This window comes from Gymnoscopelus microlampas, assembly GCF_963454915.1.
Source record: "Gymnoscopelus microlampas genome assembly, chromosome: 19".
In the NCBI taxonomy this organism is placed as follows: domain Eukaryota; kingdom Metazoa; phylum Chordata; class Actinopteri; order Myctophiformes; family Myctophidae; genus Gymnoscopelus; species Gymnoscopelus microlampas.
The window spans coordinates 14,809,637-14,829,636 of record NC_139956.1 but is presented as its reverse complement, the minus strand read 5'-3'; the positions used below and the strand labels follow the sequence as shown (position 1 = coordinate 14,829,636).

General features: G+C 43.1%; 1 protein-coding gene across 1 annotated transcript in view; it reads right to left on the bottom strand.

Moving 5' to 3' along the window:
- Nucleotides 1-20,000, bottom strand: part of slc8a4b (solute carrier family 8 member 4b) — a 184,288-nt gene that overhangs the window by 15,616 nt on the left and 148,672 nt on the right. The window contains exon 13 of the mRNA XM_084042666.1: nucleotides 105-211. Within this exon, the coding sequence (XP_083898792.1) occupies nucleotides 105-211 (107 nt within the window). The remainder of the gene's footprint in view (nucleotides 1-104; nucleotides 212-20,000) is intronic.

Below are 20,000 nucleotides of genomic sequence, written 5' to 3'. Positions count from 1 at the left end.
ACACACACACACACACACACACACACACACACACACACACACACACACACACACACACACACACACACACACACACACACACACACACACAGAAGCAGACCCACCGTGCTTCTGTCCTATCTCCAGCAGGACGGGCTCTCCCAGCTCTATGGTGAAGCTCTTGTTCTTCTCGTATTCCTCATCATCAATGATCTTCACCTCAATGATCTTCCTGTTGGACAGACGGACAAACAGACAGACAGACAGACAATGTACATAGGGTTAAAGTGGTTAAACTGATGTTGATGACGCTTCATTAACATTTTTTTCTGGGGACCCCCTGGAACACCCTCAAAATGGGGTCCGCGGCCCCCATTTTGAGAACCACTGGTTCTCAAAGTTCTTACAGTTCTTGCATTTAGTGGACAGGATTGTTGTTTTTGGTTTGTTTTTGGGCTCATCAGATTATTCACACCATTCACTGCACGGTGTGGTGTCTCTGATTACATCTAATATGTCATATTTAATACCACTGTCAGAGGTAGCACATTGCTGCATCATAAATAACCAAGGATCAGAAAGGCAATAATACTGGTGTTCCTGTGAGACAGGGGGATCAATGAAAGCATTATGATGAAGTGACTCCTTTGCTGTCTTTCATGATAAACACAATATATATGAGAGAGAGAGAGAGAGAGAGAGAGAGAGAGAGAGAGAGAGAGAGAGAGAGAATGAATGAATGTTCATGAACTTGTAGAATGACTATTTTTGCCTGGCGTTGGGTCAACTACCGGTGGTTTTACAAACATTCAGTCACCTTAACCCATTCAGACCGGAGGCCTACAAACACCTTCTAAATCAGTAGTTCTCAAATGTTTTCGTGCCAAGAACCCCCCAAATGATATTTATTTGGCAGACGTCTCTGTCATCTGACTGTCACTCAACTGGGACGCAGCCTGGCCTCACCAAACGCTCTTGTAGCATTCATTAGGTGTTCATGTTTTTTTTGTTTTATTTTATTATAGGGCATTATTTTACTGGCCTGAGTGGACAAGTGTAACGTACGTTCTGCTGGCCCAGAGGGTTTAAGTGGTACTTCTGGGCCAGTGGTGGGAGTTTCAGAATAGATTTTTAAGATTTCACTGATGACTTTTAAAGCTTTTCGAGACCCGGCTCCTACAGTACTTACATTTTATATTTTCTTGGTCCCCTCTGAGCCTGAGTGCAGCGGCTGCAGCCAATATCGTCAGACAGGGCCCTCTTGGTTTATCTGGGGTGAACGGGGCTTTTGAGGCCCTGATACCAAAGTTTTGGAACAGCCAGCCTGAGTCAATGTCTTCTTTTAAATCACTTCTACAAAGCTACTTTTATGTCAAGGCCTTTGCATGGTGTTTTCTTTTATTATCTTATATTTTTCATCCATGCTTATCTCCTTTTACGCCTTTTGTTTATGCGATCCATTTGTTTTTATTTGATGATTACTTTATCTTTGTATTGTATGGCTCCTCAAAGGCAAGCCGTATGGAATAGAAGAGAGGGCTAATCTCGCAAACCGCTGAACCGATCAGTGCCACATTTTCTGTGCACACTGCCAGTAGGCCAAGGAAGTAAATCCCCCCATATTGTGAGTATTGTGTAACTTTTTTAACTTGGGGCTGAAACTTTTCCCGAATGTGGAGATGACTGACATCATAGTACTGACTGTAACAGTTAATCAAACTAATCAATTATATATTATATAAAATAATTCATATTTAATAAAATAATTGTATCAGTAATGAATCCCTATTATTGGGCATGCCATTATAGGCAAATCATTTAAAAAAACAATGCATCACATATGTTAACTATCTTTTGCATGACACCATTGTGCGACAAAGTATATTATACGTTTTAAGTGGTTATTCGATTTGTTGACATATTATTAAATATTCCCACAAATGTGCTTCTTGATTATTTGATTAATTAAGTAATAAAACAATTGCAAAAAAATCGAGATACGTGAACTACAGACGCATGAACGCACAGACGGATGGACAGAGATTCCAAGCATTTATAGTAGGATGTGAATGCTAGTATAGCTGTTTAATGGCAGTATTTGGTGCTGAGAAGATAACTAACAATTCAGTCATTCTTTGGTTAATAATTAGAGAACCAACAGACAGACAGCACTTCACTGATTTCCTTTCAACACTATGGGGGTCTCTCTGGGTTATGTATGCAGGTGACATCTGTTCTGCACACCTACACCACAATATAATGATCTGTTTTTAATTGTCACTAGGATGAGTGGGGACAACTGAGGACAGGACCAGAGAGAGAGAGAGAGAGAGAGAGAGAGAGAGAGAGAGAGAGAGAGAGAGAGAGAGGTATCAGTAGTGTGAGTATAACACATTAAGGGGGGTTTCAACTGAACACACACACACACACACACACACACACACACAAACACACACACACACACACACAGGGCTTTGTTAATAAAAACACGTTCCGCTCATCTGCTTCATTTTTTACACCCGAGCAATTGCACCTATCATGTAGCGCACGCACGCACGCACGCACGCACGCACGCGCGCGCGCGCGCGCGCGCGCGCACGCACGCACGCACGCACACACACACACACACACACACACACACACACACACACACACACACACACACACACACACACACACACACACACACGCAGGCACACAGATTGATTTATTATTCATAGAGTCAGTCTATAGCTACAGCAGCACTCCTATATTTGCCTCGTTCCCCATCTCTCCTTTTATTTCTCTTTCACTTCTTCTCTTTCTTTTCACCCCCGAAACATCCCTTCTCTCCTGTCCTTTATTTCAATATTTCCCAAACTGTGGATCGGGACCCATTTTGGGGTTATTATTATTTCAAAAGATTTTCAGAAAAACAAATCAAAAATGTTCATAATTTAAAGCAAAGAAGAATTATGAAAAAAAAAAATTACACAAAATCCCCAAAATTCCATGAATTAAACAAAACAAAACAAAACAAAACAAAACAAAACAAAACAAAATAAAACAAAAACGCTTGTGAGCTTGTAGATCGTCTATTTTTGGGTAGATCAGCTATTTTCAGGTCGTTGATTCTCATAGTGGGGTCTGGGGACCCCCAGAGGTCCCAGAGGTTCCAGGGGGTCTGCAGCAAAATCAGTTAATAGCATCACAATCAGTTTAATGTTCATTGACTATTTGAAAATAGCCCATCTACAAGCTCATGCGACGCGTTGTGAGCTTGTAGATCTGTTTTTTGTGTATCTGCGCGAGCGTAAGCAGCGCTTTGACGACACTTCTGGCGCCCGACCGGAAGTGTCGTCAAAGCACGGCTTACGCTCGAGTGCATTCAAGAACAGGTTGCATAATGTTCTCTCACTGTAAACATCAGATCTCTCCAGAAAAAGAAAAAGAAAAAAAAAGCTATGAAAATACGCGATTTAAAGCAAGAACCATAATTATATATATTCAAAGATTTGCACACATTTTCACGAATTTTCAAAAATAGCAGATCTACAAGCTCATAGCGCGACACTCGTGCCGTGCTATGAGCTTGTATATCTGCTATTTTTGAATAGCCCAAAGTGTAAAATAATGCTTTTTTAGCTCAAATATAAAAATGACACAGTTCCAGGTCTTAATGGGTTAATCCACGGGGCATCTTTCTCAAACCACCTCTATCTGTTCCCTCTCTCTACTGTACATGTTCCCATCTTGTTATTTCTCAGCACCTGCTCCCCCCCCCTAAAAATAGACGAGAGAACCGAGAGAGACAGAGAAAGCGACAGAAAGAGACAGAGAGAGAGAGAGAGAGAAACATCAAGTTTTATAGGCCTACCATCACGGTGTGTGTGTGTGTGTGTGTGTGTGTGTGTGTGTGTGTGTGTGTGTGTGTGTGTGTGTGTGTGTGTGTGTGTGTGTGTGTGTGTGTGTGTGTGTCTGTGTGTGTCTGTGTGTCTGTGTGTCTGTGTGTCTGTCTGTCTGTGTAGAAAGTTCTTGATTGACTGACAGTTTCATTGATGAGTTGCATTACTTACAGTATTGGTAACAAACATGCTCTCTCTCTCTTCACTCTCTCTCTCTTATCTCCTTCTCTCTCTTGTCTCTCTCTCTCTTTCTGTCTGTCTCTCTTTCTGTCTCTCTTCCTCTTCTTTCATTCCAATTTAATTATTCCCTCTGACAACTCTGTACCTCTTCATCTGGCTCTGCTACTTCTCTTGATTTATAACTATGGACGCCCAGTGTGTGTGTGTGTGTGTGTGTGTGTGTGTGTGTGTGTGTGTGTGTGTGTGTGTGTGTGTGTGTGTGTGTGTGTGTGTGTGTGTGTGTGTGTGTGTGTGTGCTTGCGTGCGTGTGTTACCAGGCAATAAAAGAATGCCCGCTCTATTTTTAGCAGTCTGTGTATGTGTGAGCCCACAATATTAAACAACTCATTTTCCTGAGTGAGGGTGATTGATAAGCACACTCAAGTTTTATGCCGCTTCTGCCATTATGGAAACCTCTAAAACTCTCTCTCTCACACACACACACACACACACACACACACACACACACACACACACACACACACACACACACACACACACACACACACACACACACACACACACACACACACACACACACACACACACACACACACACACACACACACACACACGCCCTTGAGCAGCTGTGAGAGAGGCTATGGTACAATGAAAGTGAGATCATTACATTTTTATACTTCCAAGAGTTTAAGTTGAACAACAATACGAGCCACAAGGCTCTGCTTCCGTCTAAGGCGGACGGACGGGCCTTTGTGTCTTCATTGGGTACAAACACACTTGTCCGTTTGCTGGCGGAAAACGGGTCGCTACGAAACGGAAGCTCTTGTTCCGGATCCGGCAATTTTGTTATGTATACAAATGTGTTGCGGAAACCGGATGTGCTTTTTCCGGACCGGATCGTGTCCGTTTTATCCGTTTTTTTTTAACATGGGAGTGGATGGGACTTCCGGCCGTCCGTACGGTTGCAAACGGACAAAAACGGACAAGTGTGTTTGTACCCATTGTATGATCATCACACATTAGAGCAGTGGTTCCCAACCTGTGGGTCGGGGCCCACTGGTGGGCCGTGAGGATACTGCAATTGGGCCCCCAAATAATTGGCAAAACACTAAAGCTAGCTCAGGCCACACCGGTGATTTGCAAACGCAACAAGTTGCATATCGTTGCTGTCGGGCGGAAATCTCGCAAATTAACGCCCTAATTGATCATAGTGCAGCGTCACACAAAAGCATCAAAAGTAGCAGATCTACAAGCTTTTGAGTTTGTAGATCTGCTACTTTTGCTGTTTTCGAATTTGAATCCTGAGAAGTAACAGTTTTGGACATATGAGGTTTCCACCCGACAGAGACGATAGCATATTATGCTTAGTTGACCAGGGTACGGGTCCCCCAGGGCTCTGTAGTAGGTCTTTTTTTCTCTTCGCAGAAAATAGACGATTTACAAGCTCACAACGCAGACAACTCTAGGGTTCATGTAAAAGAGGATGAATCTCTTCAATATAGACATGGTTCTCTGTCTTATAATTTCTGGTCTAATCTTAGGTCACATTCTATAGGTATAGCGATTTGTCAAAGAAAAGTATAGAGGCCATGCATTCAAGTCAAAGAAAAAGTGAAAGCCCATGCAGAGAGAGAGAGAGAGAGAGAGAGAGAGAGAGAGAGAGAGAGAGAGAGAGAGAGAGAGAGAGAGAGAGAGAGAGAGAGAGAGAGAAGGTGATTGGGGGAGTAGCAATAAGAGGGAAGGTTATGAGAGGAGGGTAGAGATATTATGTTAATGACAGCTTGAAATGAGAAAACACACAACACACGCGCACGCACGCACGCACGCACGCATGCATGCTAAATGGTCTCTTGTTGTGGTGAGCAAGTGTGTGGAGAGTTTAGAAGGATGAGAGCATGAGAGAGAGAGGTAGAGAGAGACAGAGAAAGGGATAGACCAGTGATTCTCAGTGATTACCCCTCAAGTACCAGGGGTACTTGAGGGGTTTCCAAGGGGTCCCTAGCAAAATGAGCTAATATAGCATCAAACTCATTAACCACTTTAACCCTATACCCATCGGCTATATTTCAAAAGATCAGGGAAAAATCTTTTTGAAACATTTTAACAACACAAATCTTGTATGGGGGGTCCCTGCTCCCTGGCACAACACATTTTCAGGGTGGGGGTCCGCGGCCGAGTAAATTCTGGGGTCCTTGAAACATGAAAATGTTTGAGAACCTCTGGGATGGACAGTGACATACACACTGGTATGCTGAGCAGCAAGGAACTGAAAACAAACAAAGCAAATCAAACTAATTTAGTCGATTATTAAAAATAAACTATAATTTAATAAAAAATAATCGATTAATAATCGGACAATCTCTATTTTAGACATGGATTTTTTTTTTAAACAGCAGATCACAATGCGCGTTGTGAGCTTGTAGAGCTTTGCACTATTTATTTCGTTTCGTTTCGTTTTCTGATGCTTGCAGACGACAAATACATTAATTAAATCTTGAATCTTGGTAAGCCATATCAAAATGTGCAAAAACGTAATTTTAACCTGCGTTAAAGTCAACGAAAACGATTCACCAATTTAGAAAAATGTGAGTACTTTTACTTTGGTACATATATTGATGCCAATACTTTTGTACTTCGACTCAAGTCCAACTAGTTAATACAGGCCTATTTTTGGTAGTATTTCAACAGTGTTGTATTTTTGGAAGTATTTCTACATTGTGCGATTGCTACTTAAAAAAAGCACTTCCATCACTGAATGCCAGCGTGCTAAATGGAGCACTCCCACTTATTGAGGGATTGCATGGGGAATGTGTGGTTGGCATGGCAACTGATAGGGTACAGTGGAGAGATGATGTAACACACACACACAACTACTACTACTATTAATCACGAAAAGAATAATCACCCCTTCAGGGTGATTAGACCCCACCGCTACGTGTCGGGGTCTAATCACCCTGTCGGGGGTTTAATTCTCTATAATGAACTGCTCCCCCATTGGCTATCCCTTTGTTTGCTTCTAACTTTGCACCATTGGGACAGCACTCTCTCTCTCTGGTGTTGAGTGTGTTTATAGCCCTGAGACCAGCAGCATACAGCATGTGGAAAGCACAATTAGACAATATTGCAAACACCTGCTGATCAATTATCCCCGGCACCGCACTGCACTGCTTGCATGAGTCACTCTAGCCTGGAATGTGGCCAGACTAATATCACTGCGTAGATATTAGTCTGGAATCTCTGTGTGGAACCTGCATTTCCGAGGGGCAAACTAAAAAAATGCCTCTGGTGATAAACCTGCCCCATTTTTGCATACTGGGTCCTGATTGGTCCCTCACAACTTCGGAGGGATAGAAATCCAATCTCTATTAAGAGGGGCCAGACCTAATCTGCCAAGGGCCATTTTTTTTCTAAGGTGTTTTAAAAAGGCTTTGTTTCATCTGGTATGGGCCCAATGTATTTAAAAGGGCAATTTCCATCCACTAGAGGGTGCTTTTGTTCACTTGTTCAACAAAACTGCTTCAACCTGGCCTCCCTATTTTGGGAATGTCATTATATAGGTAGAAATCTTCAAAATATTAGCTATAAGCTCACAACGTGTCACAATCTTTGCAGTATAAAATAGGGTGGTAAAAACACCCATGATGTAACATTCCTACAGCTGTGTTTGTGTTAGTAGCACAACCTGTAAATAAGTAAAAGTTCAAAACAATATTTGGATACAAATGCTCAACGCAGTGTATACTGCACCATAATCCTGCCTGACGCAGCCCGTTTGGAAAAATTCACACAGCCCTGACTTGATTTTTCAATAGACGGCACTCACGGAGGAGTCTGCTGTTTAATCCGCCAGATTATTCTTTTGTGACCACAATTGAAATGCTGTAAATAAGTAGAGATCCACTGGCAGCAAAGGAGATAAGCTGAAGGCTGAATTGCGAGGTAAATACGAGAGAAAATTAAAATGTAGACATGCAATTTTAACTACTTTCAACCTGCGGCGTCCCTATTTTCTGTCTTCTAAAATAGCCCATATCTATGGCTTAAGTGTTTGAATCGTGTAAGTTAGTTGTGTTTTACAGACCATGAAGTTTAATCCATTCAATCACATACTGTGTTATTTTAGATTTGAGCTATAACCGTTATTTCATACTTTGGCTATAAAAAAAATCAGATCTACAAGCTCATAGCACGGCACCGAACATTAATCTTGAACATTTGTGCAAATCTTTGAGTACACATATTTTTTAAACAACATTTTTAACTCAAATCTTTGCTTCTGGGGGTCCCTGGAACAACATATTTTACAAATGTTCGCTTTAACAAATATATATTCAAACCCTTGACAGCAGCACATCAGCATCACCCCAACAATCTGAACCCTGTCTGGATGCAGAGGATGAGAGAGACAGAGCAGGAGAAGGAAGGAAATGGAAGGAAAGAGAGATATAGGGAGGAAGGAAGGACAGAGGGCGAGGGTGGACGGTGAGGGAGGAGTTGTGTGACCCGAGATGATCTCAAGCAACTTAATTATTCTTGTACAGTTCAGAGGGGGCAGGCTTCAATACAGGCTGAGACAGCAGGTCACACGCACGCACGCACGCACACACAAATCCAATCTCCATATCACCATATCATCCATTCATCTCTCTCTCACAGTCTCAAAGTTTCTTGCCAGAAGCTCCACACACACACACACACACACACACACACACACACACACACACACACACACACACACACACACACACACACACACACACACACACACACACACACACACACACACACACACACACACACACACACACACACACACACATCCACTATTTCATCCATTCATCTATCTCTCTCTGCACACCACAGCTTCTTGCCAGGAGCTCTTCTTGCCAGGAGCTCCCTACCGCTCTATCCCTCTATCCCCCGCTCTATCCCTCTATCCCCCTCTCTCTCTCTCTATCCCCCCCCTCTCTCTCTCTCTCTCTCTCTCTCTCTCATGGTGTTATTGATGCATTGTTTGCCGAAGGTCTCGGAGGATGAGGCCACAGTTAACTGGACTCAGCAGACACACACAGAGATAGAGCGAGACGAAGAGGGAGCTGCCTGGCACACGGGCCAAATGAGGTTATAAGCAGTGGAGGAAAGTAAACTATAAGTACATTTACTCCAGTACTGTGCTTAACTACAGTTTTGAGGTACCGGTACTTTTGCTTTACTTGAGTATGTCAATTGTTTATACTTTATACTTCTACTGCACTACATCTCAGTGGCAAATATTGTACTTTTTACTCCACACAAATTATTTGACAGCTTTAGTTACTAGTTACTTTGGAGATGTAGATTACATTGACCACTATAAGCCTTATATGTTATACTTCCAATATTCAAAAATACGCAATCTGCTCGTAAATGTTCTCCAAAAATGTTACCAAACCGGACTGATTCAGTTTGAATGGAGGTTAGCATGGCTCAGTGATTCAGTGAATCATGGTGAATGGAGGTTAGCATGGGTCAGTGAATCGGTGATTCATGGGGAATGGATACGAGCATGGCTCAGTGAATCTGTGAATCAAATACTATGCTTAATTGAAGAAGATACGCCATTCCAATGCTTTGCCACTAGGTGCAAAATGGTACACAAAATGGTCTCCTAAGTGGGCGTCTGATGTCAAATCTCATGAACGTCCAATGATTAGTATTACTGTTGCTATAGAGAGATAGAATCAGTGAATCATTGTGAACGAATGGGAGCATGGCTCAGTGAATCAGTGAGAGAAAGCAGAGAGAACCAGGTAAGTCAGGTATCAGGTTTGTGTTGCACTGCGCTCGGGTGGCGGAGCGGTAAAGTGCCTGTCCACCACCACCACGGAGTCTAGGGGGTTTGAATCCGCCACGGTGCAGCCGGCTTTGTCGAGCGACTGTGCGAACAGAATTTGCCCGTGTTCGGGGGAGGGAAGCCGGGCGGGGGCGGTGATATTTGTCACTACACATACTCACTCCATCGGGCTGAGGCGACACCTGTCAGCATGAATGTTGGGTGGGAGGAGTAGGACGAAGGCTCTACTTCCTCCCGATGGGGGCTCCTCACTGGCAGGTGAGCCATTGGGGTAATGTGTGTGGGGAGGAATTCATTGGCATAATAACTAGGTTGGGGAGAAAAAATGGGTTAAAAGCAACAACAAAAGAAAGTTTGTGTTTTACTTTTGACTTCAGGGTTTTGTGCCACTCTTCATTCACAGAGCTCTCTCTCTCTGTGTGTGTGTGTGTGTGTGTGTGTGTGTGTGTGTGTGTGTGTGTGTGTGTGTGTGTGTGTGTGTGTGTGTGTGGAGTCGGATTCCTTTATATAACCTGTGAATTCCGACTACAATACAGGTGAGGGACAATGCTAAGACTTAACACGCACTCATACACCTGTGCACATTAACATACTGTATACACACTCAAAGACAACATATGTTTAATTATCACCCGACTATGTAGCTACTGTATACACTGATATAATTATAGGGAGACAGAGATCGAGACAGAGAGAGAGGTGGACAGATTGAGACAGAGAGAGGGAGAGAGAGAGAGAGAGAGAGAGAGAGAGAGAGAGAGAGAGAGATGGAAATGGAGGTGTATATTGATCATAGCAGTCATGGAGTCAGCCCATCTGCTATTTTTGAATGCCTGTTATGATGAAGTGCTAGTGAATGCTGACCCAGCCTCATGAGAGCACATGAGTCAGCCAAGTGGTTTTTGGCACATGCACACACGCACACACACAAAGTTTCACTTTCACTTCATATAGCAGGTTCTCTGGGGTGCCTTTTGACTTTTGGTTCAGGAATATGGTGAGTGGAGAATGGCACATCTGCATGTGATCTCATGACACCAGAGTTACAAATACATTATTCCACAACAGGATATAGTGCGTCATAATATTCCACAGTAGACCTAATGTCATAATAGTCTTCTACTAATGTATTATACCTGTAAAAGACCCGTTTCTAAGAGCATCAGAAACAGCTGTAAAGATGTCTGCTTGTTTCCTGTCCAACTCAATCAAAGCAGCAGACATTCAGCTCCCAGTGCCTTTCACCAAATAATAAAGGTATGAAATAAGAAATTACAATTTGACAGTTCAGTATAATAGAATGGCAATCATAGTGATGGCAGGGCATCACCATAACACATTCATAAATATGCAGATGATTTGTTGGCTTGCTTTTGCATGTAAAACGCCAGAGTTTTGTTGCCTGAAGGCTGTCAGAGCCCTGAACAAGGAAAAAAAAACTGTAAATATATACTCAAATACAATATTATTGTACTTACACAACAACGCGTCACGTTGTGAGCTTGTATATATCGGCTAATTTAACTATGTTTGTATGCCACCATTGTACAGCTAAGGAATACAGGGTTACGCGGTTAATCAGACTATAATAAATTTAGTCAATTATAAAAAATCTATCAGAATGTCTTCGTGTTGATTCGTTGATAATTATTGTCACCGTGGGGTGAAGGCTGTTTTACTTTTCAGGAAATGGAAAAAATAACCTGTGTTCCAGTTTTTATTATTTAGTCACAAGCTCTTATTAATACTTTTGGCTAATTATTTATCAAACCCACAGACACACTTAACCACTTTCACTTGAGCTTGTATAGATCTGTTATTTTCGGTACTTCCGTGCGACCCTCTCGTATGACAAACTAGGGCATTCATTTACAAAAAAAAACATAAAAAAAACATGGAGGTTTCTACCCGACAGCAAATAACATGAGGACAAATATCCCCCCCAAAAAACCCTGCTTCTCAATTATTCGATGAATCTACATGAGCAAGATTAATTGGTTAAATGTCGGTTTCTGATATATTTTCAGCAGCCCTAGTAGCTAACACACTGTTGATCCATGTCATTTCTTCTCAGGTTGTTTCCATGACCCACATTAAGACCACTTGGGTCATTAAACTTTTAGCCTTGTTTCACGCCTGGACTGTTGGAGAAACACGGTTGTAAAACATCCAGATGGTTCAGATGAAGCTGCTCACTGAAAGATACTCAGTTCAATTAAAGGGCTATTTCACTTTAAAACACTTTTGGGGTCAGTATGTTCTTTTGTACACTCTCAAGCGTTAAAAAAGCACTGAGGATTTTACAGTGTAGACTGGGGTCCCCGAGATTTTCAAAAAGCGTATTAAATGGGGGTCCGTGGCCTGGTGCATGTCAAAAAAAAAAAAGGGTTTAAATGCTCCAACATATTGCTAGCTTGTGCCAACCCTCATACAAACCCATATACGGTAGAAGCCTTTAATTATGCATGACCACTGGCTTTATATAGACTGAAGGACAGACAAATGGATGTGTTTTAGGATGGATGAACTAAATATACTTCGCTGACCGGAGTCCCTCAGGGGTCTATACTAGGCCACCTCTTTTTTTCATGAGGGCGGTGGGGGGTCTTTTATACTGTATGCAACATGAGGAGGGTTACTGAAACCCTCCTCAAAATATATTTTTATAAGATGAAAATATATGTGTAATTGTGAAATCACATAGAGTTGGTTTATTTCTGTTAACACATTAGGTTTTGTAATTTTTAGTAATTTCTTATAATCAACTAAATAGATTAGTGTGATTAACCACTTAATCCTGTATTAGGCCTATACTTCATTGTAATTGTTAAAATAGCTGATCTACAAACTCACAACGTGCCACAACGTGTTTAAAAAAAAAAAAGTTCAGCTCCTAACACACACACACACACACACACACACACACACACACACACACACACACACACACACACACACACACACACACACACACACACACACACACACACACACACACACACACACACACACACACACACACACACACACCACATCATCCATCACTATCCCATGTTCTCATCTCCTCTCCCTATATCTCTTCATCTGCGCGCTAATGCATGTTTAATGCTCCTCATCATGTATTGATGTCCTCCTCAAAGATTTGCACACACATACTTGCGTACTTATATGCCTCCTCGGTCACGCATGCACAGTAATTTTGCAGTCTAAAACGTTCTATATGCCCTCTTCATAATGCCACTGTTTCTGTGCAACAGCGACTACCTGTGTGCTGCAAACATTGTGCATGTGCTGTATCTACGTCTGTGGACAATATTTTGTGTGTGTGTGTGTGTGTGTGTGTGTGCGCGCACGCGCGTGTGTCTTCTCACATGCGTGTGGTCTATGTTGTTTGTACAATGACAAATTGTTTTCACACAGGTCAGGTGTGCATGCAAGTTTGTGCACACACACACACACACACACACACACACACACACACACACACACACACACACACACACACACACACACACACACACACACACACACACACACACAAACACACACACACACACACACACACACACACACACACACACACACACACACCTGTGAAGGAGTGCAGGCACTCGTAGCCTTGGGCATGACAATAAATGATCTTCCCAACTCCGCCCCCCCCCACTCTCCCCTCCTCTAGTCATGCCTTCATCCAGCTCCCACGGTGCCAACAGTTGGCTTGGCCAAATGTGTGCCACTGTCTGTGTCCATCATTCTGTTCCTCTCGTTCACCTGCGCCATTTGTTTTGTTTCCTCCCCCCTGTGTTTGGCCTCATTCTTTCACTTCATCCTAACTCCATCGTTCCCTTCTTTACCGTCAGTTGTTCATTCGTGTTCTCCATGCCTAACCTCATACGTTTGGTGTCGCGCGTCAGAAATAGGCGGTTTACAAGCTCACAATGCGTCGCAGCGTTGTGTTAATGTAAAATAAAGCTCAGCGCCTCCCCGATTTACAAGCTCACAACATCTGTGCGATGCAACGTGTTGTGAGCTTGTAAACCGGCTATTTTCGCCTAAATCGGCTATTTATTTTGCTCAGTCTTATCCTCATCTGTCCCTCTGTCCTTTCTGTTCTCTCTCGGCTGCCATGTTAAGTGGTCAGATGGATGGGCTCTCTCTCTCTCTCTCTCTCTCTCATCTCATCTCATGTTCCTCTTCATTTATTCCCTGACCTACACTGATCCTTCCATCGCTTTGAAAATGCATTTATTTCTGTGCCACTTGCTGCTTTCCTAATGGTTAGCTTAGTGACTGTCTGACTGGAAGGCTAGTGGACGGCCATGCCTGAATGGGTAGAAAGGCCATCTGGGAGACAGAAGGTCCCCAGTTAGCGTCCTGGCCCTGCTATGTGTCAAAGTGTCCCTGAGCAAGACACTTTAACCCCTAGCTGCTCCCCCCCGAGCGCTCATCATGAACATCTGAGCAATCATTAGCTGGGTGAAGCTGAAAGTGATTTTCCCCCGTGGGAATAATAAAGGTCTCCCATTCCCTTGTTAGTTAGATTCCCCGGGCGGGCTGGAGAGGGGCAAAAAGGCATGTTCTCCCATGTTCTCTGCGACCCATTGAGCTATACAAGAGCCGTATAAGAGAGAGTCGCGTCACGCTTTGATCTCGCCGCAAAGCGGGCGGCTATGGGCTGTATAGTTTCAAACATTGGAACTTCCTCATTGAGATAGACAGAGCATTTACGCATCCCATTCTTACAATAGGAGTCTATGCTTGTGACTTAACTCTCTTATACCGCTCTGAGCTATACCATTGACCCATATTGTGAGTTTACTGATTGGTCCCTGACCGACCAACCAGCAGGCTCCTTCCGCCTCGTTACGCCTCCTTCTGGTTGTCTATGAGTTTGCACTTTTTTTTTTAGATTGATTTATTATTCTGTCTAATAAAGTATTCAATCAGAATACTTTATTAGACAGAAATGAAAAACAGCATGAAGTACAGTCAGACATGTGGGCTAAAAGTCCTGGGGACTTGTTTCCATTGTGGTCCTATGGATCACTATAGTGCCCCCGAGATGTTCCTTTTTACAGATGCCAAGTTTAAAATAAGAACTGAATACATTAAATATCAATAAAAGGTAACTGAAAAACTTTTTTTCCCCTCAATGGTGCTGGATGGAGAGAGGAGTTTTGCAACCAATGGGTGCAAAGAGGGGCGGAACCACGGGCGGGACTTGACAAAGGGTCAATTGACTACCTCTTCCAATCTCCCAAATGCAGCTGTTTAACAGCTATTGGAATAGATGAAGCTCAGTCAACCCCCCCCCATTCTCACATATTTCTAAATCTTTTAATTCACCTGCTCTCTCTCTCATGAGTTCCCTCTCCCCCCCACCCCTCTCTCTCTATCTCTCTCACTCGACTTGCTGATCATCAAAGGCCAAAGTCATTCAGTTAAGCCAGTAATGGATCCGTGACAAATCAATAATCACCACCTACTGCGTACTCTACTCTAGGAACGCTCATAAAAACGGCAGGAGTGTGTGCGTGTGCGTGTGTGTATGTGTGTGTGTGCGCGCGCGCGTGCGTGCGCGTGTTTCTTGTAAAAGTAGTCACCTAACAAACTTTAAAGGACCATTCTAGCATCACTACATGTCAATAATAATTACACCTATTTGATCCCACGGGGGATCTTCCAGGGCTGCGTTCTGAGCCTCTCTCCTGTACTCCCTGCACACAGGAATGCGTGGTCAGCACAGCTCCAATAGTGATTACGTTGGCTAGACGACTCTGCAGTGATGGGTCCGATCACAGACAACAACGACACGGCCTACAGGAGAGAGGTCAACACCCTGACACAGCGGCGGTGCCAGGAGGAAAAGCTCTTTTCTCAACATCCACGAGACCAAGGAGCCGAGCGGCACAATCAATGTTCCATGCTGCAGAGAGAGTCAGCAGCTGTGTTCACATCAAAGAGGACCTCTCCTGGGACAAGCTAACAGGCCATGCGGTGAAAAAGGCACGGCCACTTCTCTCTCACCTCAGGTGACTTTAGAAGTCTGGCATGGGGCCCAAATATCCTACGGGTCAGCTGTATCACCGCCTGCCATGAGAACTTTGTGCACTGCATACAACATGGTCTGTCGGTAAAACCAGAAGAATTATCAAAGAGCCCTAGTAGATCAACCAGGCTTATGCATTATGGACTTAATGAACTGTTGCCTGTCTGCCTGTTACTGTACTACACCCACACACATGTAGCTGTGCAAACAACACATGCAAACAACTAATATACACAGTACAGTATGTACATGTAGGCAAGACCTATATACATACGTACAGTGCGTACATACAGACAGTCATACATACATACATACAGTACACATACATACATACATACATACACGCATCCATATTCTGCAGGGATCAACGGATCTAAATGTCTCAATAGGAGAGCAGGGAGACCAAATACAACCACCCCAATTGTATAAGTTATATTGTACTCTACCATACAGATTGGACAAAATGAATGAATTTGTATTCACTAAACAAAATTCAGTGCAACGATAGTTCATGTAGACACGGAAGGCAGAATGTTTATGTACTTCATTCACACTCCCCGGACCCCCCCCATTCGCTATCAGTTATACGGTCGTACTCCTTTAAGTCAGTACGTTCAACCTCTTGTCATTCTCATTCACTTCAAGCTAATTACTCACAGCCTCATACCCACAGTGCAACTCTGGCGGTTCATTTAAAGACGCACTGAAGTGACATTTTCGGACATTTTATTTTGAAGGTTCAGCCCGAAACGTCGGCTCAACGACTCTAATCCAATCAGAAGGTCCCATCCCTTCAGGCTATGGGACGTTGGATCTCAATCACTTCAGCCGTGGGCAACACGGCTAGTGTTTGTTTACAAGTGAGAGAGAGACGGCCAGTGAAGCGCGTTTGCTACTACCTGGCTTATTTCTAACTTATAATGTTTTCAGATACATATTTTAGTGTGCAGATGAAGTTTAAAATGAGTAATACACTCATCTTCAATGAGATTCAAAACGGAGTATCTCTGTAATTAAAATCAGCTGTGTTTGAAGAACGTGCAGCTATGGGAATCAAACAGGTGCATGTAATCAAGATTCATTTATATTCACGAAGGTCGAGTTATGTCATCACGCAGCACGTTTTCGTTTACAGGAAGTAATTAAGATTGGCTTTTTAGGGACTTTAGATGTAAAAATACACAAAAATGTTTTTTTTTCATTTTTTTTGGCATCTATTGTTAGGTATACCCATATGATGACCACGGATATGCTCTAAAAGTGTGAAAAACATATTTTTCATTTCACTACACCTTTAAGCAGCCTCTGTTCTCTGTTCAGTCTACGTGCTTCGCTGTCTAAGCTGGGTGTACAGCTGCTTGTTTTCAAATTCCCTCCACCTCCCCGGCCTCCTCCCTGTGGCATTTAGTTAATATTGTTATAGGTTGATTCCGTGTTTGTACTGTGGTTCTATGATTCTGTGTATTGTACTGTGTTCTATGGTTGTACTATGATTGTGGTTGTTTAATTATGCATTGAAGGTTCAATGTTATGTAAAACTGTATTTTATGCTCTGCTCTGGTGGTTGATCGAAGATCTGTGACATGTTTGCACAGGGAATCTTTTAATATCACATGAGCAGAGTCACACCGCCAAACTTGAATGCAATATCACTGCATATATGGGTAATGGTTTTCATTTGTTTGTGAGCAGGGAGAAATATTTTGTCAGGTTGACAAACACAAGACAGTGAAAGGGAGGGAGAGACTTAATTAATTGTGAACTGAATTTAAATGTTGGACAGAGAGAGACAGAGAGAAAAGATGTGTTGAGAGATACAGATGTTGTGTGACTCAAGTTGTCCCCTCTGCAAAGCGATTTAATTGCTCCGACATTGGCCTGTGTGTGTGTGTGTGTGTGTGTGTGTGTGTGTGTGTGTGTGTGTGTGTGTGTGTGTGTGCATGTACACACACGCGTGTGTGTACCTCTTATCAAATTACCTTAAGCTAGACTAGTAGCTCATCATCACTCTTACAAAGTGCAACACATTTATCACATCAGAGCGTGGTTGCTCTCCCATAGCAGCTTGGAAACCTGCCCCCAAAGGGGATTGTGGAATTATTGCTTGTGGGACCTCACATGGAAAGTGATAGACCTTAAGCATTGTGTTTTAATGAGACAGGGCCCTGGCAGGGTGAGACACAAAAACTTCAGAGTCAGCCTTTGGCCTGGAAGAATTGTATAGTGTTGAGTACTGCTGGAAAAGTTTGCTTTCAAAAGGTCATTAGTTAGTGTGCCATCGTGAAATTGAATCAAACTTTGAATTATAAACTAGAGCTGACCTGCTTGTCGATCGGCTGTTTTCAGTGATGATTGAATGTAGAGCAAAAACACAAAAGCCATGGACCCGTAATGGTCCATTTGGTTTAATTTGTACACTCACAGAGTTGAATAAACCCATCTAGTTATATAAACGCATTTCTCGGTGTAGATTGGATTCCGACAGATTTCACAAAGAAACAGATTGTATCGAATAGGGGTCCGTGGCCCTAATGCAAATCAAAGTGGGGGTCTTTGAAATGAAGAAGCTTGAGAATACCCCGAGTATAGAGCCTTTCTCTCTAAGCAGATGAATAGGATCTTCTATACCGCCGCCATGTTTCACAATCAATCCCCAGGCTCACTCGTCCAACATCTTAAAAGCAGTTGTAGAGATTGGCGGTTCCTCGCCGATGGCCGTGGCCGAACGCTCGGGGGAAAACCCGATTAGCATTTCACTTCATTCCATTAGTCGAGCCAATATCATTTGCCATATCCTTAGAGTCACTTAATTCAAAGCTAAAATATAAGCACATTGTTCAGTGAGCTCTGGCCAATTTGAGAATGAGACGTGAAGTGATATGAGGTCATGATCTCACCACGATGAAAGGGCTAACGCGGTAAATGGTCCGTTTACTATAGTATATCCGCCTGTTATCCAAAGCGCTCTACAATGTGCATTACATCTACCCATTCACACACACATTCACGGCAGAGGCAACCGTGCAAGTCACCAGCCTGCTCATCGGGAGCAGGCTGGTGGTTTCAGTGACTTGCTCAAGGAAACTTCTAAACTAACCCAAGGGGAGCTGAGGATCGAATATTGAGCAGCCGCTCCTCTTCCTGAGCCACTGCTGATTTGTTTATTTTTTTACGAATCACACATTAACTACTGGGGTGTTAAAAAAAAGTGCAGAATGGAGAGGATCTGTTTGAAATCAATGGATGGCTTTGATTTCCTCCCTATTTCGGGCATGTCAGTATAGCCCAAAATGTTGGAAAATGTTGTCTGCTATTTTTGCTATTCGACATACAACAAAGTATATCGTCTGTGCTGGCTGAGACTGATGTCCGCCAGTGGGTGGTGCTGTTTTGTAAGATACTGGGAGGCTGCCTTTATTTTAGGACAGGTATTTGATATTTGTAATCACGTTTCTGCTCTAGATTTATAATTGCCAGTGTGTAAAACAGTTTGTTCACTTCAATATGGTGTTTGAAGGCAGACAGTAGTACTAGAAGTAAAAGTTGTACTCTTGGATTTTGAGTAAAGAGATTTAACACCTCATACTCTTGTCCGGAGTCATCTCTCTGCATAACTGCGCCTGTCAAAGCGGTGCGGGCAGAACATCGTCTCTGTTGGGTGGAAACCTCCTATGTCCAAAACTGTTACCTTTCAGGATTCAATATCATAAGCATCAAAAGCAGCAGATCGACAAGCTCAAGACAAGCTCAAAACGCGTCGCTTCACGCCGCGTTTCGAGCTTCTGGATCTGCAACTTTTGATGCTTTTGTGTACGATCAAGTAGGGCGCTAATTTATGACAAAACACAAAAAGTTAAAACGTGGTTAAACTGAAAAGCCACAAACACACACAGCTCAGTCAGACCCCCGTGGGGGTCACGCCCCGGTCCCTGCTGGGTGGTGGTGAGTCCAGGATCCAGGCTTTGATGTGGGCTTGGTGTGGCAGGGTGTTGGCCCCGTTTTGACTGGAGCTCCAACAGGGAGGCTCTGGGCACAGGCCCGTCCGCTAGAGAGGGCTCTAATCACGGACGCGGAG